Consider the following 24,121-nt stretch of genomic DNA (forward strand, 5'->3'; position numbering starts at 1 on the left):
AGCTGGAGTAATTATGTTAAACTACAGTGCTTTGACATCTAAAAGCTGTGATCTGCATCAGTCAGAAAAGAAGTGCTGCACTCTCTTGAGGCATTTTTTACAACTGCAGTTTGCAACTGCAGTGTGAATCATGTTGGAGAGCCTGCCCAGGCTAGGGTCTGATGGGGAAAGGGTCTGGACAGACTTTCAGTAGTAGCTTATATCACTAGTGCAGGATGAGATTCTTCAGTACAAAGACTCTTCTCAGACTAATTTTTAACTTGTGACTTCTCTCTGCGTGGTAAGTATTTTTGTGAGTTGAGCATCTTCTGCCAAACCATCCAGAGACACCTGAGCTAACCTGCATGAATGAATTGGTCTGGCTAATAACTCTGCTGAGTGTGTCCGTTGATGGAGGCAGACCATTATGCTGCCTGAGCTATGGTGCTGCAGTGACTTGTTCAGAATTACCTTAACTTTGTCCTAACTGCTGGGAAATTCTGTAGGAGAAGGCAAAACAGGTTATTATTGAGCATTTTCCTTATAAGAAGTGGTTTGCCCTTCTTTATCTGGAGCTGAAATCTCTGGTTCTCTGATGCTGTTTTTGGTCAGGGACTTTAAGAACTTTACGCTGATACTTAAATACCTACTGTTGTGCTCCCACTGAACTTGCTAATGACCCTTAGGAGGAGACCAGTCTCCATAATTGTCTATTATGGCATTTCTTGAACCCTTCTGTATAATATTTAATTCTGGCTACTGTCAAAGACAGCCATACTGACAGTGCTTTTTGTCTGGTCTCACTGCTTCTCTGTTCCTCCTGGCTAGCTGCTCCTTATCCCAAATGCTTGTGGTTGGCTGGTTGGTTAGTCTTGTCCTGTTTACAGTCTCAGCCACTGGGTTACACAAGTCCTGGGAGATTTTTTTTCACACTGGAGCAAGACTTCTTGGCTAAACCCTGAGATTGCATTGTGGTCTGGAATGAATATGGGATGGTTAAACTGCTGGTCAAGATAGTCCTGGTCTAGCCTGGCAGCTGTGTGAGTTCCTTGTGTGTGCAGAAATCTGGGACCGTTCTCAGAAGTTGGGCTGCTAGCTGAATGCTGTGACCGCCCCACTGGTTTTACTGCCATGACAGTGTTAGTAACGAAGCAAAGGTGTGTGAGGTGCTGTGTTCATTCATTCCTCCTTCTCCATTTCCAGTTGCTTTCCAAGCCCATTTTTTTCCGACAAAACTCAGAGCGGCGGAGTTTCAAACTGCCAGACATACGGAAACTGAGTCGTGATGGGACTGGGTCACCATCCAAAATCAGCCCTCCCTCGACCCCCAGCAGTCCAGATGACACCTTCTTCTCCTTGGGAGACCCTCAGAATGGCAAGAGAAGAAGAAAGATTCCCAAGGTAAATCTAGGGCTTTCTGTCTTTTGCTTGGCTTCTTCTAGGCAGGGATGTGAGTGTGAGACAATGTTTTCTTTACTTTCTGATGTGGCATCCCTGCAATATAGCTGTTATCCTGGCAGTTGACTTGACTTGTGTTTAACCCCCTTTCTGCCTGAAGGAGAAAGCTCACAAACATCTCTGCAAGTTTTGAAGAAGTTATTTTTCCATCTGAGGTATCATGTTTGTCAGCAGAGATAAAATAATAAGAAAAAAAATAATTTTAATTTTTGGATTAAATTTGGTTTGTCAGAGAGGAAAAAGGCAAGCAATATTTTTGCAAAATACATACCCCATCATATTTCCTTCTTTGCTAGATTAATAGGGCAGTCAGAAATTGGCTGTGTGTTGTATTGGTGTTCTCTCCTGGCAATCTGTTGTTCTCGCTAGATCTGCTTCACGCATTGGCTGTTTCTAATTCAAGGTAGGATGTGATTTTAGGTGAACAATGAAAATACTGACATTTGAGTGACAAAAGGAGTTGTCTGTAGTCATGAGCATTTTCTGGAGCAACGTTTCCTACTTCATATTTGGATACAGTAGGAGTCCATTTCAATTTTATTTTCTTTCAGATCTAGCAGGAAGTGAATTCAGGCCAAATGAGGTTTGGCAGCGGTCTATCTATTGAACGTTTCAAAAACACAGTTATAAAAACACAGTTCCTTATCCCAGTCTTTGCAGAACAAGCAGACGCTACCAGGGACTGTCTGTGGTGATATTTATTTTTTTTTTTCTGAATCCACAGTTTTCATTTGGGGAAAAAGGGATGTGTTTCTGTATCTTCTTTGTTTCCTGGTTGTCAGATCTGTGTTCATGTTTGCGTATCTGATTTTTGAATGCCCTCTCTGTATACCTCAGCTCTTCAGGAATGAGCCAAAGACTACAAATGTCAAGGGTTTTCTTTCCCAGTATGCCTACACATTTGTGCGTGTGCTTGAGCTCTATCAGTGTGTTCACACATACTTTTATGTCAACTGAGCAGTCTTGCAAGCGCAGAACTGAGATTTACTGTGTCAGTGGCAACAGCAACATGAGACTTGAGCTGGGCTGCTGGGTGAAGGCTGCACTTCCACATCACAGCATGCTACCTCACACTTAAATACTTGGATTCAAGAGTTCCCTCACCAAGTGTGTGGTGGGCCTGTCTTACCTTGAGCTCTCAGGATATCTGTGCAGTGATCCCAGACTCTCTGGAATAAATCTGGATGCTGAGGCCATGTCCTGCTGCTCCTGCCTAGGACCTTGACAAGGAGGCAGCTCTACTCAAGGAGGCTTGGGGAAGCCTGGCATGGTCCTTCTGCAACTCTGCTCCCCTTCAGGGATGGATAGGGAGACCAGAGGCACTGAAGGAGCCATTAAGCCCAGCTGTGCCCAACACTGAAATGTCCTTTCTCCTGGTCAGCTGGGAGGCCAGGGATTAAAGAACTTGCAAAGCAAACTGCTAGAATAAAGTATTTCAGCATCATTGGCTCCCACCCATCTCAATCCCATCATTCCTTGTATGATGTGTTTCCCCCATGCTTGATATGAAGGCTTTTTCAGCACATCCCACAACAGATGTTAAAGGCATAAAGTCATTAAAGTTTGCTGTCATCTTCCAGCCAGTTTTCTGCTTTCAAACCTGCAGACCAGGGCAGGTTTCCAAGGCACCCCTCTGGTGCTCCCTGGGGCGTGGACCATGGTATGGAGAGACCCAGGTGGACAACATCAAGCCTGCACGGTCACACAGTGTGGAAGTGCATTACGGCCTGGCTTTTCGTCAGGGCTTGTTACTCTGGGTTCCTGCCATGCCAGCATGACCGTACTGCTTCTGTACCAGAGTGAGCGTGGCCGTTAGCAGCACAGGTGTGGGTTGCTGTGCACAGTAGATGCTGGTAATTGTCAGTTGTGGGCCATCAAGTAAAGAGTTTCAGTATGGCCAGGGTTGAGAAACAGAGCACTTGCATGAAATTCTATCTTTCTTTCTTTGGGAGAAAAATAACCTTGTTTGTTTGTTTGTTTGTGTGTTTGCTGAGCAGCTTGTGTTGAAAATCAATGCCATTTATGAGGCACGAAGGGGAAAGAAACGTGTCAAGAGACTATCGCAGTCTACAGAGAGCAATTCAGGGAAAGGTAAAGGAACTCTGAATCATCATACATCTAAGGCTTTTTGAGGACTTGTCTTAGAGTTTAGGCTGGCTTAGTGATTTATATGACATTTTCTAGTGCTTCTTCCAGTACAGGGTGAGACTGAGTTGGGGCTTCCACCCTTTCTTTTGGGAAGATAAAGGCTGTTCCTCTGCCCAAAAGACTTTCATTAGAATGGAACTTTTTTTTTTTCTTGCTCGTTTTCATTCCATGGCTTTACATGATAACCTTATAGGTCGCACCAAAAATGTCCCCCCTTTTTGATGTTTATTTCTGGAACAGGCTGGAAGCTTTGGAGTGGAATGTCCTGTCCAAAGAGAATGATTTGTTGAGATCAAAATATTTTGTGGGAATGTGTCACTTTAGTGAACTGTCCAATGGAAGATGGTAGATATTGAAACAGTCACGGTTCCTTCAGCTTCCCAATAAACAAATAGCCTCAGTTGGGAATCAGGGTTTCTAGACTTGACCGTAGGACCATCTCCATCATAGCAAGATTGAGACTTTCAGCTTCCCACTGCCAGTTAACAACTTGCCAGAAGTGTTCAGGTACTTCAGGGCAATTACTTTTAAACATCTTATCCCTGTAAAACTTAAAATTACGTCTTTCCAACACAGTATTTTTTTCCAGAACACCCTAATTTCCAGCAAAAGTTGACCACCAGCTCTATTTGTTTCTCACAATTATTTGTTATTGTTTATCCTATTTTATATAGGATATCCGCCCACAGGGTGGATGAGCGTGTTTACATGCACCTTCAGGGGAATCATCCCAGACTTGTCTCGACATAATTTTTTTTTATACGCTTGTCTGAAGCATCTAAGGCATCATTGACACAAACAGGCTATTGGACCATATAGACCTTGAGTCTGATTCAGTCTGGCAATTGTGGGTTTTTTTGTTTGTTTACTTGTTTTTATCCCTTGTCCTGCAAACTACTGTGCATTAGTCAGTATTTTGCCTTGGTGTTGTGCTTGTACAGACTTGGATAAAATACTGCTCTGGCATTTTATTCTTTATGCAACTCTTCTGACTGTGCAAAACTGATTTTGTGAGGATTTTTTTTATTATTCCCTAAATGAATGGGAAGATACCAAGGTTGTTAAGCTAAATGTCTGTGAGGATGTGCACCCTTGAAAGGAACAAGGCCCTTGGGATCTATACTGTCTTCCCCCTGAAGTTGCCAGATGTGGCTTTCTCATGCCAGTGATAAGATATCCACAGTTATAAATGGGCTTTACTTAATTCATCTTTCCCTTTGTTTTTTCCTAGTTACAGATGAAAACAGTGAATCAGACAGTGATACTGAAGAGAAGCTGAAAGGTAAGGCAAATGTGTGAAGAGAGCAAATGGCTCCTGATAAACTCTGCTCTGAGATCCTGGGTCAAGACCTCTCCTCTGTGTTCTGCTTTTGGAGAAGGAGCTTGTTTCCACTCAGAACACAGTGAGAAAACTGTGATTGAGATTTCAATACTGCAGAAGAAAATCCATGGGCAGAGGACTAAAGAAGTCCAAACCAAACATCTGTTCCAATTCCCATCAAAGTTCTTTCCTAGGAGATGGCTTGGACACTGTGGAAATACAGTGAGGTTTTTCTAAGTACGCAGTCACAAATGTGTGACCAGGCTGACAGAAGCAGTATTGCATGGGACAGGGTGTTCAGAAACCCCACTACATGTTTACTGAGGGAGAAAAACCACCAGCCAGACTGCCTACCTAGGAAAACAAAATTGCACTATATGATTTATTGCTAGTTAAACTCTTCTGCATTGCCTGAGTTGGGATAAAGTGCTGCATTGCTTGCTTCACTCAGGTAGAGCTATATGCTATACTGGTCTCCGTAATACTCTTCTGAAACCTGCTTTTACTGGTCATTAGCTGTGTGACACGCTAGTGGCGTTACAATCATTTGGGAATTTATGTGGCAAATCTGAAGTCTTGGCAGAGTTAGAATGCAAGATGGAAACTCCCTCAGATTCCAAAGTTTCCCGATGCACACGCACACCTGATCTGGGTAGCAGGTCAGTTCCCAAGCTGAAAAGGCAGGCATAAGCAGCAGTTCCCACTCTGTGTCAACCACAGTGTGTGCTTAGGAGTGTTCGTCCTTACCCTCTTTCAGGTTTTTAGAACAGAAACCTCAGACTGAGTTCCCTCTTCTGAGCACAGCTTCCCACACAAAAACTGCTGTATGCTCTTGCTCTCCTCTGCATTGGGAAATCTTTTATCTGTACTGCTGCATTAACAAGATCAAGCTGAAAATTACTGCCACCGCCTACCTTTTGACAGGTTCTCAGGCTAGCCTGGAGACAGAGAGAGAGGGTTTGCACCCAGATTGCACAGAAATTGCATTCACAACTGTCTTGAAACATGATGTTGTGAAATACAGCCATGTTCAGATGTAGCTGAGAAAGATAGTCTAGATGTGGTCAGGAAGAGTGAAACTCTTGTTTGTTACTGGTTGCCGTAGTGAATTATATGCATCATCTTGGGTTTCTCTGTAACATCTGTATAACTGCAGCTAGGAATGGCTTATAGAGGGGATGATAGAGATTGTGTGAAGTCACATCGAATCGAACAGCACTGGACTCTGAACAATATCCGGATTCATACCTGGAGCTGAGTGATGTGCAAGTCTACGTAACTGTGAAAAAGGAGTTCTGGCACTTGCTGTTTGTTCTAGCAACACCTGTATTTTGCTTTATGCCTTGTTGAACTGTTGATTTTCCTATTTTTAAATAGCAAAGTGAGATAATTTAGCAAGTCTCTTATATCTGGGACTTTGAATTTTGTATGTTTTACTTAACAGACCAAACACACCAGCCAGTTACCTCTGCTTATCAAGTCACTGTACATCATCTGAGACACAGTAAATCATCAGACAGTAATCATCAGACTGCGTGTCAGAGCCATAAGTGCTGACCCGTGGGAAGGAAAATGTTCAAAGACAAACTCTGCCATGATGACAGCAGTACAATCCTGGTATCTTTAGTAGGTTGCACAGAATATAAACAATGCAGAGCTTGAGCAAGCTTTTCAGAAGTGCTCAGCATGGCTATGACACTGCTCCCCTTGAAGTCCCTGGTAAAACAGAAACCACTTCTGAAAACTTCTGAAGAATTGCAGCCTTAGAGAAAACAGCATAATAGGTGATGAAAGGAGTCTAAGCCATCTTTCCAGGGTTTTAACTGTCCAGGGATTGTTACACTCTCTGATTTAAGAGATACCTCAAGATTGCTTTAAATTACATTGTCTGGAGTAGTCCACAAGTGGGACAGCTTTACCAAACAAAAGGTCAAGACTGTGTCCGAAAATACATACTGTCTCTCAGGAAGCCCTGTCTCCCAAGCAGACATCTTATGTATTTGGAGTTCCCGCAGTATCCCCATGATTGTTGTTTCTGTCAAAACGTTGTGTTGCCACCTGCATTTGCAAAAAGCACAGTTGTGAGAGTTTGCTGTAGTCTCTGCTTGTAGTTAATTCTTTCTTTCTTTTGTAGTAGGGGTAAGGGAGACATCATGGAGATTTAATTTGGGATGCGACTGTAAAACAAAGCAGGGGGGTGGTCTTAGTGAATCTCATCTGGTCTCTTCTCAGCAGGCAGCTTTTCATTACTTTCCATGCTGGAATGTTTATTGCCCCACAGCTGGTGTGTTGCAGTTACAGCTTGCTTGGCAGTTTTTCTTATTTTCCCATTGTCTTGGGTGAACTTGTAGAAACATGGTCCTGAGAGATTAGTTTTAGGCACAGGAAGGACTGGTATGAGCCAGCCTTTTTCATTTGCACCTCTTTTCACCTTTTTTTTTTTGTTGTTGTTGGCCTACAGCCCAGCCTGTGTTACTGAAGCTGGGAGTCCCCAGTGTTACTCATCCAGCAGAGCTGTAGCCTGACCCAAGTGTGGGTCTTGTAAAACCGTGGGGATCGCTACCCGCAGCCTCCTCTGAACAAAGGTGATCAATCACCTAACTGTGCTGGCTTTGAAAGATGCATAAATGAATGCTAGGATGAATGCCCAGACATTATCTGTTACACCATGTCCCATATGGATCTCAGTTTGGGTTGTCTTCAGCTGTAAAACCTATCCATGAAATCCTCCTCCCACCAAAGCTCTTCACGGTGATGGCACTTACAAGATTATATCCTGTCTCTGTTGATATTTGAAGTGCAGCTTCCAAATGTTTTCCGCCTCTTACTCAGCCACTGACAAAGTAAATGCAAGAGCTGGTTTCAAGTTTATCTGTAAGTGTCTCCAAAGCACTGTCGGTGCTCTGTACAAAGAGCTAAACAAAGTTACAATCTCTAATCTTTTTCTTCGTAGCTCACAGCCAGCGCCTGGTACATGTGAAATCTCGCCTGAAGCAGACCCCGCGGTACCAAACCTTGGAACGGGACTTGATTGAATATCAAGAGAGGCAGCTGTTTGAGTACTTCGTCGTGGTGTCACTGCACAAGAAGCAGGCTGGGGCTGCCTACGTCCCTGAGGTTACCCAGCAGTTCCCGCTGAAGGTGCGGTGCCTGCTGGGAAGGTCTGGTTGATGTGTCTCGGATTGCGTGGTGCACTTGCACAGCTTCTCTGTTGACTGCGCGTTATATCAGTAACCCCTCTGCTATGCCAGTGTTCAATGAGACTGAAGATAGAGGAGCTGCAGTCATGGTATTCCTTGCTGTTGAAAGAGCACCTGATTTAGATCTTTTGCTGCCCTTGGTTATGACTTTTATGTAACTATTCCCTTTCTCCCCCTTTTCTCTTTAAAGAAAACCGACGCTTGGGAGAAGACACGTGTTCTTAAAGGGAAGGCACAGCTTTCACCAGTAGCCTAGCTCAAAACAGGGAAAGGGGAATGGGAGGAACACAGAGCTAGTGTGACAGTGTGTTTGCAAATGGGATGTAACCAGAACTCCCCTCAGACTTTGGTTCTCTCGCCCCTTGCTGGAAGATGTGTCCCAGACTGGCGGCACAGTGTAGCAGGGACAGGTGCTGCAGATACTGGGCTTGGTGGAATGGAGGGCACAGAGTTACTTTAAGATATCTAAAGATTAGGTGAGCCAGAATCACAGAAATTTTAATATCTTCCAGGCAGAAGCTTAACCTCTGTCATCACCTCTTCATTTGTCACAGGAAAAATATTTGAAGTCATTCCATCCCCACATGACTAATTGGAAACATTCCTTCTTTCTGTTCTGCTAGCTCGAGCGCTCGTTCAAATTCATGCGCGAGGCAGAAGATCAGTTGAAAGCTATTCCCCAGTTTTGCTTTCCTGATGCAAAGGACTGGGCCCCCATCCATCAGTTTGCCAGGTGAGTACTGCGCTTTGTATCCTCATTCATGAGAAACAGATTTATGTATCAGGCGAATTAAATATGAGAGCTGTTACAGCAGAAGATTGAGCAGAGCCCTGAGAGGAGTGTATTGGAAGTGCAAAAATATTGTGGGTTTATTGGGTTTGTGTGTCAGAGACTTTTAATGTGGGTGATGGGTATCTTGTCATTCTGGTTTCTCTTTCTGCAGTGAGACGTTCTCATTTGTCCTCACCGGGGAAGACGGAAGCAGGCGATTTGGATACTGTAGGAGGCTGCTGGTAATTATCCCTGTTTTTCTCTTTTCCTAGAGATGCAGCCTTCTGTGGGGTTGGTGTTACTGGCACCCGTTCTGGAAAATAGAAAGCTGCTGCTCTTCTTTTTCAGTGTGGAAAGAAAGAGCGGCAGCGGAGCAGCTTTTCTCTCTTCTGCTCTGCTCGGTGCCAAAGTCCCTCTCTGAGTATCATCCTCCACTCTAAGCATAGCTCTTTCACCTTTTGCTTACATCAGCGCTTAACGTTATGACCATGGACTGTTGTTTCACCACTAAGTTGAAGATAGGGGTTTTGTCCCTTAGGTTTAGGTAGCTACTAAACAGTTGTCTAAACCTGTGCTGGTCCTGCAGGCTCAGAGTTGTCTCTGTAGAGCAGTCTGCCCTGCCTTAGTCATTTGACTTAGGAAGGTTGGGATCATACTGTGGATGTGTCCATTTCTCCCCACTGTTTCTAGCGTACCAGGGTTTGAGCCAGATGTAAGGTATTTTCATCAGCGGTGTGCTGTCAAGTGTCTGTTGGTTTCTGAGCCAGCCAGCCAGCTGCAAAACTAAGAGACCGGTCGCTCTGTCTCTGCAGTAGTTATAACTGACATTTTCTTGTTGGTTTTTCTGTGTTTGTATTTGTGTTTATCTTGAAAGCCCAGTGGGAAAGGGAAGCGTCTCCCAGAAGTTTACTGCATTGTGAGTCGCCTTGGATGCTTCAATCTCTTCTCTAAGGTGAGGATGGAGAGAGAGAGGGAATTTGTGCTGTACGCTAAGAGGGACCTGAAAGGGAAGTCAACACCTGAAAAAACAGGGATCAGGGAAGCTGATGGCTGAAGAAAGGGCCTGAAATGAGTTGGCAAGGCAACTGCATGCTAATTCCAGAATCTAGCAAAAACACAGTTAAAAGAAAAAATGGGTTGTCAGCTGTTGCCTTGTTCATTCAGCAGAACTACCAGAACAGAAGCACTGAGATATTAAAGGTGGGATCCTGACTCTGAGGGTGGTGGGGAGTTTGCAAATTGTAAGCTTACTGTTGACCTCAGGGGAGCTGGGTTTTTCTTGCTGATGGAAATGAAGGGTCTTCAATTACACCTTTTACCTTCTTCCTTATGATTCAAAACTCTGTGTCGATGCTGGGTTAAGGAGAGAATGTAGATGCTTGTGCACTTTATTCCTGGTGTTACATCCCCTTTACATGTTTTTGTGTTTTCATGCTTTTATTTCAGATCTTGGATGAGGTTGAGAAGAGACGGGGCATTTCCCCTGCCTTGGTGCAGCCTCTCATGAGGAGTGTCATGGAGGCACCTTTCCCAGCTTTGGGTCGGACGATTACAGTCAAGAACTTCTTGCCAGGCTCAGGAACAGAGGTAAAGACACCATCCTAGAGAAAAGGGAGACTTGGGCCAGCAAATGGTGCAGGGCTGGTGACTAGAAGTTGGGACTGTGGCCTAGCCTGGGGATCTTCAAGGACAGGTTGTCTGTCAACTGTGTGTGGGTCAGCTAGGGGATCGGAGGGCTTGGCATGGAGAATTCAGTGACTCAGTGACCTTAGAATCAAAAGGGAAATCATACGGTAAAAATGAATGGAAGGACACAGCCATGCCAATATGGCAAAAGGAAACAGGGCATTGGCCTTGAGGCCACGTGGCACAGACTGGTGGGCCCCATGCTGCCTAGCACATGATCTTGGATCTGCTTGACGTCCCCCACACTTAACTTCTTGAAGACAGGGTTCATAGCATGCATTCTGGCATCCGTTATACAGAACCACTGTTTGTGTGGGACAGAGCTTAGGGTTCTGATCAAAAAGTACCTGAAACCACACAAGGGCAATGTTGCAGCCTTTCAGAATGGCATTTTCACAGCATGGAGGTGAGGGTACGTGTTGTATCTCCCACAGTGTGGCGTGAGGACAGTGGGAGGGTTTTGAGAGTGCAGAGCTTTTGGGCGTAGTGTTGAAGGACTGTGGAAGGGTGAAGGGAGCCATATAGAGCATAGTCTTGGCTGTACTTCCTGTTGGGCATAGTATGCCTTGAACATCAGAGAGGTGAAAACGAGCGAATTAATAGAGGTTGCATCTGAGGGCTTTCAGCATAGCATGATGGCATGCTCTTCAACCAAACTGGAAACAGGCCAAACTAAATGAAATTACTGCAGAGCACATGCATAGCTGGTTAAAAATCTGCACTCGAGGAGTAAAGTCCCAATGGTGTGCTGTCAGGCTGTGAGAATGTTTTGGCTGTCTTGTTTCTAGGATCCTTAATGTTCATTAATTATCTGGTTGATGGCATACACCCTACGTTTATACAATGGGTAGGTGACAGCGTTGGGATGGGTTGCAGGCACTTTGGAGAGTAAGGGATTAAAATTCAAAATGACCTTTCTAAATTGAAAGTTTGGTCTGAAATTCAATATGGACAAAAGCAAAATGCTGGGAAGAAGAAATGAGTAGTCTAATACAACATGGAAGTAAATGAGTGAGCAACAGTACTTCAGAAAAGGATCTGGTGGTATAGTGGGCCGTAAAGTGAGTAGAAGTAATAGTATGGTGTTATTTAGACAAACTCCTTCACTGTGAAAGAAAGTGAAGGGATGAATAATAAATCAAAGCAAATTTTCTGCTTTCCAGCATTGGTAGAAATTTATTTAGAGTATCATTTTCCAAAAAATGGAAATACTAGGAGAAAGTCTTAGAACAGTAGTTCTACTTACTAAGCGTTTTAGAAAATACAGGCAAATCTTGAGAAAATTCTTTCCTTAATATAGAAAACAAAGGAGGACGCGTGATAATAAGCTTCCAATATACAAGAATTTTCCTACAGAGAGGAAGGTGACCAGTTGTTCTGAGTGTATACTGAGAGTAAGACAACAAATAGTTGAAGTAATTTGCCACTGACATGTTTCAGCTGCAGCCTCGGTGTTGGTAAGGGTAGTTCAGAACTAGAGTAATTTTCTCCTGGGATTTATGAAATGTGTGGTGTTGGAGGCTTTCAAGAACAATTTAGATAAGCATCTGTCTAAGATAAGGAGTATGAAGTGCTAAGGTGCTGTCACAGGAATTATTTAAGTAGGCATGAACAAAGAAAAATGCCCATAGGCTGCTCTTTTCTGTAACTGTTAAAAAATACAGTCAATAGGTTAGGCGTCCAGATTCTCGCAGTAAAAAAAAATAAATAAATTGTAACTGTAAAAAATAGAGTGCAAATTGGAAAGGCTCCGTGCCATTCTGCTGCTTGAGTGCCAGCAAGCCTCATTCAACCACTCCTAGCTGGACACAAACTAGTTTTCGTCCTTACGAAGAGCTCTCTGTCCTCAGTCCAGTGGGGGACAACTTGTGGTTGGTCTCATGCTGTGCCCATTGGAGTGGGCTCTGGGTTGTCTTCAGCTTCCTCTGAAAGAAGGATTTGTGGGAAGTAACACAAGGAAAGACTGAGGGCTTAATGCTGTGCAGTGTTCACCAGCACAATCGGTAATGCTTGTTAGCCGTCCAGGCTTGCCGCGGTGTGGGTGGACAGCGAGAACTGATCTGTGGTCTTTTTCTCTCCAACAGGTCATCGAGCTGCGGCGGCCTCTTGACTCCAGGCTTGAGCATGTTGATTTTGAGTCCTTGTTCACATCCCTCAGCGTGCGGCACCTGAGCAGAGTGTTCGCCTCCCTGCTTCTGGAAAGGAGGGTGATCTTTATCGCAGACAAGCTCAGGTAATCCTCTTGCATTTCCTTAAACAAAGTGGTGCCAAGGGAGGAAGGCTTGAGATGACTGCAGTGACTGATCTCTCTGCCTTGTTCTTTTTTTCTTCTCTGTTCTTTTTCAAGTTCTTACCTGACGTGAGTAGGGCTGTTCTTCCCAGGAGTGGGGAACTCGGGCCCTGCACCATAATTTCACTTTGCAGCTTGCAAAAAGCATGCTGCATCTCATCCCCAAGGAAAACCAAATTCACTTTCCTCCAGATGGTTTTAGAGCAGAGGCCTGGTGCTAAATAAATGAAACCTCTCCTTTTGCTCCATGATGCTGCAGTGTTCCCCACTGAGCTGTGCTGGAGTTTCCAAGGATCAAGCCTGGGGCAGAGATCACCATCCCTTCTGGGTTGTTCCCTGATGTCATGTCTTCTTAAATCTTCAGCTTGTATTTTAATACTGGTTTCTACAGACTTTTTTCTTTTGGGGGATGAAAGCAAAGGGCGCAGCAAGGAGGAATGAGAAAGAAAACTTCCCCCTTCTATTTTGAATCTGCTCAATTTGCTTTTCTTTTTTTTTTCTTTTTTTTTTTTTTTTTGTTTGTTTGCTCTCCTAAATTATGAAAATGGGCCCGGGTTTCTTTAAGGTCTTGTGCAGCTGGTGGCTGGCAGCTCTCCAGCCCTTGAAGCACTTGAGGATTCAGGGAGGAGAGTTCGCCAAGGCTGGGGAAAGAAAAGCTGCCTGGATGAGTAATGACACTTAGGAGCACGCTCAGGTTTCAGGAGTGTAGAATGCCCCTAAGCTGTCTGTTTTCACAACTTCCAGCCAGCAGGCTGCAGCTCTGGGACTGAGCGCTGGGGCAAAGGATGGGGAGGCCCCTTCTACAAGGAAAGCTGAGGGGAAAATTCTTCCTGCAGGGATCCGGGGCTCTTTGCGGGCAGAGCTCAGGCAGTCTCATCACAGGAATAGGAAGGCTGGAGAGGGAGGCTGTAGCATCCAGGCAGCACTGGCTGCTTGCAGGTTTTGGCAGCTGCCTTGGGTCAGGGAGGGGAAGGTTTGCCTCTTTATGATCACTGATATGCATAGGTTTTTAGTATTATGGATACTTAAGCCCCACATTTCATGCGGAGCATTCAGACTTGCTTTGAAAATAAGAGAATCCATCCAAATGCTGGATTTCTACATAGCATGTATGATTTTTGCGATAATTTATGACGACAGGCTTTGTTTCCAAAGGTTTTTTTTCCTCCTCCATAGGACAAATTTTACATTTTAGGAAAATCTGTTAAGGCAAAGATGACATTTTAAAGTCTACATAAAGGTCTGGGGGGTAAGAGTTAAATGTTAGGGAACTTTTTTTTTCTTTTTTAAGGCATCACTTTAAAACGAACCTTTGTTTACCAGGTCTTTTCCTATCACATCTTTATATCACAGCACACCACCATGTATTCTGGCGTGTGTTACAGAATATCTCTAATTCAAAGTACATTGATGGGTTTTGGTGGATTTTCCCCCTCCCGGTATCTTTTGTCAGTATATCCAGGATGCTTTGGTATGAGTCCAGCTGCCCAGGCCTGTGAAAGACAATGGGAGAGAGCTACAGAATCATAGGTTCTAGAATCTCTAAATATACCATAAACAGTTTTAAAGATCCAGGGTCTGTTAGGCCACAGGGCTCAGATTCAAATATTTGCCGGAGATTTGCCAACTTTCTACAAGACTTTTAATATTTGATTTAATATTTGAAGTTTCTGAGAAGACCTTGCTCTGAGCAATGTCAGAAGAGTCTTTTTCTTTTCCTGTAACTAAATAGGAAGATTCTCTGGCTCATTTTTGTGGAGAAAAAAAAAAAAAGAAAATGACCCCAAAGACTGTAAAGGCTTGAAAAAGAGAAAACAAAGAAAATAACCCTCAAAATTAAGTAAAGTATTGTATTTTAATCCAGTCCAGTGACTTGAGTGCACTGGATTGGTGAGCCTTTCATAAGGTCAACAGTCTCTTCTACTTGTTGGTGGAAATTCCATGTTTTGATAGCTGATGGTAATGTAGATACAGGATCTTCTATCCAAATTATACTTTTCCTGGGACAGGAACACATTGAACTCAATGAATATTAAGTAGTATTTACTTTAGGAGTGAAAATGCCGATTTTGGAGGAAAGAAAAAAAAACCCCACTTTTTGGCAATAGCTCAAGAGAAGAAAAAAAAAATTATAAAAGCAGCTGTTGGAAACTGCTCAGAGGTTAGGAATGCTAGAAATAATCCATCTGAGATGGATTAACGGGGAGAGTGCAGGTGACATGCTGAAAGATGCATAATAAATTACATTTATCATTCATCTTTGCAGTTCTTCATGTGGGCACTATCAATAACTATCTGTATGTGTATGTAAAGGTGTGTCTGGGTATGAGTGACAGAGAAAATGATGTATGCAATTTATTTACATCTTTTAATTGCTGTAAAATAAGTCTGTGGGAAAAGAAAACTGAAAGGTCTCTTGCCAAATACTGTGTGAACTGTGAAATGTTTTCAAGCTGAGCCAAAAAATGCATCTAACAAGTGTACAGCAAGTGAAATACTTTGTCTTTTCCATCTTTAGAATGAACATTGAGTGTTTTTTAAAGACCTGTGAATCCAAAGCTTGGCAGCGGAAAAGGAAAGAATTTGGTTTATTAGTTTTTTGAGTGGTTTTTTTTTTTCTCTCTCTATCGCTGTGGCAACTGGCATATACATTGCCTCGCAACTCAAGAAAATCATTTTGTTAAAACTATGTTGGTCTGTGTAGTCTTCTCTGGCTTTTATTTGCTCCTGCACTGTAAAGTTTAGTTCTGGGGCAGTGGAGGCTGTGGCAAGGGTTAGGCACTGCAACTGCAACGGGAGAGCTGCTTTTGTTTCCAAGTGATGCTGCCTGGCATGCAGTTTGAGGCACTGACGACCAACGATTTAGAAGGCATCTTCCAGACAAATGTGACCTGATTTCACAAGGTACCTAGAGCCGAGGGGAAGATGTGTTAGATTCAGAGGGCTTTTTGAATCACTTACATGGGCTTAAAATCAAGGCACTCTTTTTCCAGATCTCCTCAAAAGCCTGTTGTGGATCTGACCAACTCGAGTAATTGCCTCGATCCCTGCCAGAAACCACAGCTGTGTCAACAACACAAAGTGGTCATTGTTATCAAAGGCAGATCTGAAAGAATTAGAGTAGACACTTTAAATGTGGTCATCCCCAGTAAAAGGTAATTAATCATCAAAAAGAAGTCTTTTCCATGTGCTACATAAACAAATCTGGGACTCTGACTCCCAGCCTCCCAGATTTCCCCTTTCTGTATTGTGGTCAGGGACAAGAAGAAACCCAAGGATGAAGTTTGGATGTCAAATAATAGTGCTGCTTCTTCAGAGCACCTTAACACTTGCTTCTTCGCCTGCACTATCCTGCCACGTCGGTGGGAGGCAGTGACGATCCCCACAGCTGGTGGAACTTGGCATCATCCTGGCGGGATTTGCGGCAACACTCTGCAAAGTCACGGGGCAAAGTTTGGAAGCTCCTGTGCCTGTTAAATGTCATAAACCAGATCTGCGATCCATCATAAGTAAATCCAGATGTGACACGGTGTCAGAAATCCAAAGGTGTTTGTAAAAGAATCCTACTGTAGCAGAGCTTATAAAAAAGGAAAGAAAAAACCACGTAATCAAACTGTCTTAAATTGTCAAATGCCAGCATATTTTCAGCAGTTTGGTTAGTTCAGGGAACAATGAGCTTCCTGGCATTAAACCCCAAAAGGCTGATTGATTCAATAGTGTTTTTCAGAAATTGTGAAGTATCGTAAACCCAAAGAGAGATTCAGCTTGGGGGGCTTTTTAGCATAGGTGCTTGCCTTTGGAGTGGAAAGCTGGAAACCCTGTAGTCACTCTGAAGTTCGGGAGGAAAGCAACCAAACTGAGCAGCCAGTACCTGTCCTTAGAAGCTGTTGCTGGTTGTCAGAGTGTCCTTTTAGAGCAAGTCAGGCTAGTCTTGGAGCAAGTTTTGCCAGGAAAGGAAGAAGAGTTCCTATGTAGTTGCAGCTATTTTGTGCAGATTCTGTATTGGCTGCATATGTTCAAGGTGACTACGAAGAAGGAGCAGCTGCATAGGGTGCTGTGTTGGGAAGGCCTGTTGTTCAAGCAAACAAATGTCACAAATTGCTGCAGTGTCACTGTTCTGACCAAGGGAGTGCTCAGCCAAAGAGATCTGTGTGTTGACCTATATCCAAATCAGCCCTTTAGGGAGAGATCTGACGCAGTTCTTTGTGTACATTGATACTTTCTAGCCTCTGTACTAGCAATATGTCATTCAGTCTCTCTTGCAAGTGACGTCAGACATGCAGCTCAGCCATGATCCCTACAAGAGGCTGAATGAACCCATAACAATGCCTTCAGGATCTTGGAAGTGTACTTTAAAGACCTGCAGTTTTTTAAGGATTAGCTGCTGAAACCAAAAGCTATAAAAAGTGGTGTCTCTATCCCATTTGAACAACCGGCATTGAACGTCTGTGGCCTGACAGTAGCGCATGGCACTCCACAGAATGCACTGCAGACACAATAGGTAGATCTCTTCACTCCCGGTGGCATCTCCAAACAAAACACAGCACCCTGTGTCAGTATTACTCCAGTGGCAGCGGTCGTCATCAAGGCTATGGCGCATACATCTTGGAATATCGGGATGTCAGTTTGGACATTGGCTGTAGCTACCCAAAGTCATTGGCTGCCTGTTTGGAATAAGAGCCCTCGATGGACACTGAAATAAATAGTGCTGTGCAAGTACATTAAACTGTTCAGGCTGTGTAAGGGATGTGCGTATCTCACAGAAAGAGGCATCCAGCTTGAGCAGTGCCCAGAACTTCAGTGGCCGTGTTCACCTTCTACACAGAGGGGTACCTGCTGTATTACGACTGTGATGTAATTCAGGCAGTCTCCCCCATCGCTGCTGGCTGAAGAGCACGCAGTCACACAGATGGCGTAAAAGGAATTTATCGTACTGGGTTCTTTTGCAAGGCTCAGTAGCTGCGGTGTGAATCAGCAGTCCCTCACTGTGTGTTGCAGTGCTGTATGCAAGAGCAGGAGGGAGCTTAGGCTTGAGTCATTCCAAAGGACTGATTCTGCTGGGCTCCTGGCAAGCTGCTGCTCCCCGAGACTGTCTGCAGAGCAAGCCTGACTGAATCGCCTGTGGAAGAGCCACCTCAGTGTTACTTCCTCTGTACCCATCTCTGAACTGCTCTGCCTTCAAAGGAGGCTCACAGACCTCAATCCTATCAGTATTGTTCCCTGAAAGTGTCTTCCACAGTGAGAAATGTTTCAGAGCAGAGATCACTAGGATTCATCCTAGAGGCGACGAGGCATTCACAGATGGAAGGGTGGAAGGGGAAGCTATCTTTACTTCCCGCTGCGTGGTGCATACAATTTCAGACTTACACAGCTCTGTGGCTTCCACTAACTGGACCTCAGCCATCTCTCCTCCCACTTAATCTCTCACGTACTGTGTGTGCTTGCCGGGACTTGAGAGCAGGGTTGAAGGAAGAACAAGCCACCGTAAATATAGCAGGAGACAGCATGCCGTAATATCTCACCATGCCATAAATAACCATGTACTTCAGCTGCTCACTGTTCCTCTGTGGAGCTACCTGGAATCACAGAGATCCTTTCCTTCAGTTTTCAAGTGCTTTCTATAAAGGTAGTTCCCACCTTTAGGCAGGAAATTTGGATCCTCAAGATCGAGCATTTGTGACAAAGGTGAAACTTCTAACGCTTCCACCTTCAACCTGTCTTCAAAGAAGAGGAAGTCCAGTGGTGGTCGTCTAAGAGCAATGCCACAGTGCTGCGCACAAGTGATGACAGGAGGAGTTCTTTCCCCTTTCACCATGATGCTGTTGCAGTTATTACTGGGGCTATTATCAGTCAGAAACTGAGAAGTGGAAAATACGCTCTGCAGTAATGGAGAGGAAGAGAAGGCCCTGCTTTTGTATCTGCTAACATGGCCTGAAATGTGTGGGTGTACAAGTAACACCACCTTGAAGGAGACAGTTTTTAAAGGATGTCATTAAGTTGGAGGGCACTTCTAATATGGCACATTAACTTTTATTGCAGTTCCTTTCAAGATTAGCTTGTACGAAAGATACAAGAGAAATAATCTACTCTGATATTGTTCCCACGTTTTTTTCTGGGTGAGATTTTTTTTTTTTTAAATGTTCCTGTTTCTTACTAGCTCTATGTTTTCTCATTATTTTCATTTTGTTTCTCTCAGCTTCATTATCTACCTTGCCTGTGTGGTAGACACAGCAAGACATGGGCTTGCTGATGAAGGCAGGCACAGCTTGAGAGCGGCGACAGAGGGGCAGCCAGCGGGAATGAATGCGGAGAAGGGAAGGGGATGCTCTAAGACCTTCCTAAACAAGGATGTGGGACTGAGGTTTTTTTCCCATCTAAAGGCTTAAAGCTACCAGTCTGTGACTCAGCCTTTGAAGGGTCCTCCTCTGTTTTTATTGAGTGTCCCCTTAAGAAAAGACGAGCGTCTGAGAGTGTAAGGAGAGGAAACTGTCCCCATCTTATGAAGAGACTTTCTCAGCGCACATGTCCCAGGCATCCCTCCCAAGCGCCCGTTCCTTGCCTGTTGCAATCCTAGATAAAATTCTCACGTTAAGCAGATTGCAGCCTTTCCCCTGGGATTTACTTATCTTCAAAAAGCATCATGTGTGTAACAGTGTTCACTGCCTGATTTCTTCATGCGGTCCCAGCAACCATAATTGTGTTCTGCTAAACTGAATTTACCTGATGAAAGCTGGCCAGCCGTAGCCCAGCCACCACGCTCTGCTCAGCGTGTCTTAGCGTGACAGCACAGGGATTCAAATCCACCGGACTTAGCTGGAGAGAGAGGGAAGGAAAAGCAGCCTTCGCTTTTCAGAGCAAGCTCGAGTCCACACCCATCAGACCCCATTCCCTCTCAAGTCAGCAATAAACTGCCAGATCCGGGATGCTGAGTGTAAATTCTCCCGTGGAGTTTAACGGGAGCCAGCTGGGCGCCCTTCCTCAGCGACGTGACTCCTCTCAGCCGCACCAGCCTCCTTCCCCTCCTCCAGCCATTCAAGACCTGGATGCTAGTAAAACAAAATGACGTTATATACTGAGTTTATAGTGGCGAGCCTTCCCCCTCCCTTGATGCATACAAACGTTTCCAGACCCAGAACGGATGAGTAACTGTTGCTCTGCGGCAAGCTCTGCTGTGCCTGACTGCAGACCCTGCCTGCCTCCTGCCAGAGAGCTGATGGGCTTTCTGGACAGACCCTCTTGGAAGTTGTCAGCAGAGGTGCTTACCCCTGAGCCGCTGGTGGCATTTGAAGGGGGAAGAAGGAAGGATGTGGCCACAGGCAGCATCCCGCAGAGGCCGGCCGTGTGAGCCCCTCCGGGGATTGCACTCTCCCGTGGTTCTGAGTAGCCTTGGCAGGTTCCACAGGCCGTGGGGTGCCTGGATAGCCTCAGCTGGAGATGGCTGCCTTCCTCCTTCCCCTGTGCTCCGGCATGGCTGCAAGGAGCTATTGGTGTGATCGGGACTGATACAAAAGCATGCCGTTGGCATGCAATTACTCCTGCTGAGGGTTGCCCAAAAGCAAAGCATGTATGCTGCGCAGGCAGCAAGCCAAGGGGAAGGGTGCGCCATGGCTGGAATGACATGCAGAAACACTTGGGGACTTGGTGGCTGCAGGTTGCACCCACGGCTTTGCCAGGGGGCCCGAGCAGGCTGTCCAGCTGTGCTGCCGAGGCCAAGAGTATGGCCAGCAGGTAAATGGGCCACAGCCCACCCCAGCAGATAGCTGCTGTAGTGGCGGAGCGGGCTTCTGCGCCCCACAGCTGTGTGCTGTCTGTGCTGGACAGTATAGCCCCTGCGCATTCAGACCTGTGGCTTTCCCAAGGGAACAGCCACAGAGGCATGCTGTGGGAGAATAAACTCATTTTTCTAATGAAAGGCAGTGGCGTGGAAGACCCTGTGTCTGTCTGGTGTTTCCCATCAGGGCACTGGAGGAGCAGATACTGGATTCAGTGGGACCCATCTCTTGTCACATGCGCATGGGCCAGGGTCATCTTTCGTAACCTGAGCTCCTACCCCAAGTCATTGCTCCTGAAGCTGAAAAATGGGGTCAGAAATCTGGGAAAGCCTCTAGTAATTACAAGGATCAATCAGGGAACAATTGAAAGAGTCCTGATTTCTAGGAAGCACCACTGATCTCGTGACTGACGAGCCATTGCCCTTGGTTGTGTTTCATCTTCCAGCACTCTCTCCAAGTGTTGCCACGCCACGGTGGCCCTCCTGTACCCCTTCACCTGGCAGCACACCTACATCCCCGTGCTGCCGCCTTCCATGATCGACATCGTGTGCTCACCCACCCCCTTCCTCATCGGCCTGCTCTCCAGCTCCCTGCCTCGCCTGAAGGAGCTCCCAGTGGAGGAGGTGAGCCGTGCACCTGCACTGTGGCCTTGCTCTTGGTTGCTTCGAGTGGGCTGAGTTGTCTTCTGTCCCGGAAAGGCTGCTCTTGAGAGTCTGCCATGGCAGCCAGCAGCATGAAGGAGCCAAGCTCTCATCCTCTGGCTCCTGCAAGCGTGGGGTGAGAGAGGAGGTGGACATCCCCTGGGGAGGTAGAGGTCTGCGCTCTGCCTTGTCCTCAGCTTGGGAAGGTGGGCAGTTGGGATCTCCCGCCATGGGGCTGCTGTGGGTAGGAGATGATTTTATTAAAGTCTCTGTCGGTTTCTGCATAGTGCTGTCTAGGGCCTGAGCACAAAGTCTGCCAGACTTGAATTATGATTGCTACAAATTGGCCAGGGTAGCTGCCTCTCTAATTAACACAGGTGGCTAATGAAAGGAATAAATAATTAAGAACCAGATTTGTGGTGCGCAAGGGTGAACGTGGTCGGGGAGTCATTGCCTACCCAGGGGACGGCGGTGCAGCACATGGGGAGAAAAGACAGAGCTCTGACCCTGACGTGGTGGTGAGGAGCGGTGGGCTGGGCTTGGAGCACAGCCTCCTGCTGTCCAAGCTGTTCTGCGGTTTGTGGTGACATCGTTATAAAGCCACAACAAGGGCTCCACTCTTGGCTTGTGCTTGGGTGCCTGCTCCAGCTGTGGTGGTGGGTAGGAGGAGCAGGGACAGGGCCAAAGCGTTTCCTCCAGAGCAGTTACAGATTAAGATAAACTCCAATGATGGAAATAATGACTTCTTCTTTTTATTCTTGCTTTCTCATTCTTAGGTCCTCGTTGTTGATCTTGTAAATAACCGGTTTTTGAGACAGGTGAGCAGAGCTATTCCATATCCTTCATCTTCTATCCGCTTCTTCCACCACACCTTACCTCCATCTGTGTTTGCTGACCCGCCTGGCTGGCTGGATCACTTACTCCCCACGCAAACCGAGGCAGGATTTGTGGTTGGCAGTGTTACAGGGCTCGCTGTGTACGCATGTAATATGAGAGTCCCAAACCACAGCTGTCGAGGACCACATCATTGTGCATTGTACCTCTCTCTCAGTTTTTTTTAAAGAGGTGAAACAGTGCCAGTTGAGCGCTGCAGGTCCTTAAGTGGCATCCTGTAACGCTGAGGGCAGAGCTGGAAAGCTTCGGAGTGGCACAGTCTGCTGGGGAGCAGCAGCGTGGGCTCTTCCAGCCTGTGTCTGTCAGTCCCGCTCCTATCACATACCTGGCCCTGAGCAGGGAAGGGAGCCTTGATGATTCCTTCAAACCCCTTCCTGCCCGAGGAGTTTGTGATTCCTCACTCCTTGCGCTGGATGGGTCACAGGTAGGAAGCTGGTAAACGGGAACCTAGCAGTTGCTCTGGAGACGAGACTGCCTGCTGATTTTTTACTTCCCTTTGTTGTGGAGAGGAGGAGCGGAATATTGAAGGGAAGAGGGTAGATGAACGAGCGTGCTCCTGGCCTGGGAAGCTTGTTTTGCCCCCAAGCTCTTCAGCAGATTACTGAGCAGCGCGGGCTGCAGCGGTCTCTGACGTGCTTCAGGTCCCATGGGTAGGATGGGACGAGCGCACCTCCTGCTGCAGGGAGTAGCGTGTGGGTGAAAGCCACTCCTTCGGTGAAGTTCTCGCTTGAGAGCTGCAGGGAAATGCTTTACCTGCACCTCTCTCGGAGGTTTAAGCTAAATCACGCTGTCTCAGACGGGGCTGGCAGGAGCTCGCATATAGTCACCGGCAGTTCCTTCTTCTACGGGAACTCGTTACGCCTCCATAATGCGATCAGTGCCTGAGTGGAGCAGAGCAGGGGGTTGTGCTCACCTGGCTGCACGCCAGCATTGTTCAGATGTGTCCTCTTTGTGGTGGTGTGAGCACTCGCAAGCAGGCGGTGGGGCCGTGGGTGAGCCCTGCCTGGTACCCTCTTAGATCAGACACCTGAAATTCTTCCAGAAGAGGAGAATATTTGGGACAAGACACCCCCATTCTTTTTCCTTTCGCAGTCTTTGATAGTCCTGCACTGGGAGGTGCTGGGAACGTGCCAAGTGTATTACGAGTTCTCCCTCTTCCTCTCTTCACAGTTCATTTTTAGTGCTCCCCCTGCCGTGCTAGGGACGGGATAGGAGCTGGGGAGAAGGGCAGGGTCTGGCCATGTCCCGGCCCCATGCCCTGAGGAGGTGGCTGTGTTTTGCAGATGGAAGATGAGGACTCCATCCTGCCCCGCAAGCTGCAGGCTGCCCTAGAGCACATTTTGGAGCAGAGGAACGAGCTGGCAAGCGACAAGGAGGAGGGCCCTGTCAATGGCAAGCAGGGTAAAGCACAGTGCCTTTCAGCTTAAAACCACGTCTCTTCCTGCCTCTTTTTCTCCTGTCGCTTCTTAGGGGAGAATTAAGCTTGTATTGAATTTAACACCACAGAAATTGGAGGTAGGTGAGGATTTTGGTTGAAGCTGTGTTAAATATTCCGTTGCACCGGGGACAATTCTCTTTGTGTGAAGAAAAACAGTACTTGCTGCTTCCTGGCTCTGTCTGTTCTCCCTTACGGCTCCAGGGAATACCTGGGCTCCTTTCGGGGGCTGGGGAGCGGGGGGGTCCCACTGGCGCCTCTCTGCTGCTGACCCTGTGAGTGATGCAGTCTCCTCCAGGGGACAGTCCACCTGCAAAGCTGCAGTCTCAGAGGCGGCTGCGCAGCTCACAGGTGACTGGGCTGAGACAGCTCTTTGGGGGGCAGTATGGACATCTCCTGGTTGCAGGAGGGCCAAGACAAAGCTTGGTGGCTTTCAAGATTGTAGCAGCCCAGTCCTCTTCCATGGCAAGCACTTCCTAGGGTGCTGTCTGTCTTGAGCATCTTTGCTCAGGCCAGATCTTAAAA

At 46.2% G+C, this 24,121-nt stretch overlaps 1 protein-coding gene across 1 annotated transcript in view; it reads left to right on the forward strand.

Moving 5' to 3' along the window:
- The window catches only part of DENND2A (DENN/MADD domain containing 2A), a 36,100-nt gene that overhangs the window by 8,829 nt on the left and 3,150 nt on the right, over positions 1-24,121 (forward strand). Inside the window, exons 5-16 of the mRNA XM_009887398.1 lie at positions 1,183-1,380; positions 3,435-3,528; positions 4,817-4,867; positions 7,860-8,047; positions 8,730-8,839; positions 9,051-9,120; positions 9,753-9,830; positions 10,325-10,465; positions 12,649-12,797; positions 21,072-21,249; positions 22,044-22,085; positions 23,445-23,562. Of these exons, the coding sequence (XP_009885700.1) occupies positions 1,183-1,380; positions 3,435-3,528; positions 4,817-4,867; positions 7,860-8,047; positions 8,730-8,839; positions 9,051-9,120; positions 9,753-9,830; positions 10,325-10,465; positions 12,649-12,797; positions 21,072-21,249; positions 22,044-22,085; positions 23,445-23,562 (1,417 nt within the window). The remainder of the gene's footprint in view (positions 1-1,182; positions 1,381-3,434; positions 3,529-4,816; positions 4,868-7,859; positions 8,048-8,729; positions 8,840-9,050; positions 9,121-9,752; positions 9,831-10,324; positions 10,466-12,648; positions 12,798-21,071; positions 21,250-22,043; positions 22,086-23,444; positions 23,563-24,121) is intronic.

Source organism: Charadrius vociferus, unplaced genomic scaffold, assembly GCF_000708025.1.
Source record: "Charadrius vociferus isolate BGI_N301 unplaced genomic scaffold, ASM70802v2 scaffold196, whole genome shotgun sequence".
NCBI classification, from domain to species: Eukaryota; Metazoa; Chordata; class Aves; order Charadriiformes; family Charadriidae; genus Charadrius; species Charadrius vociferus.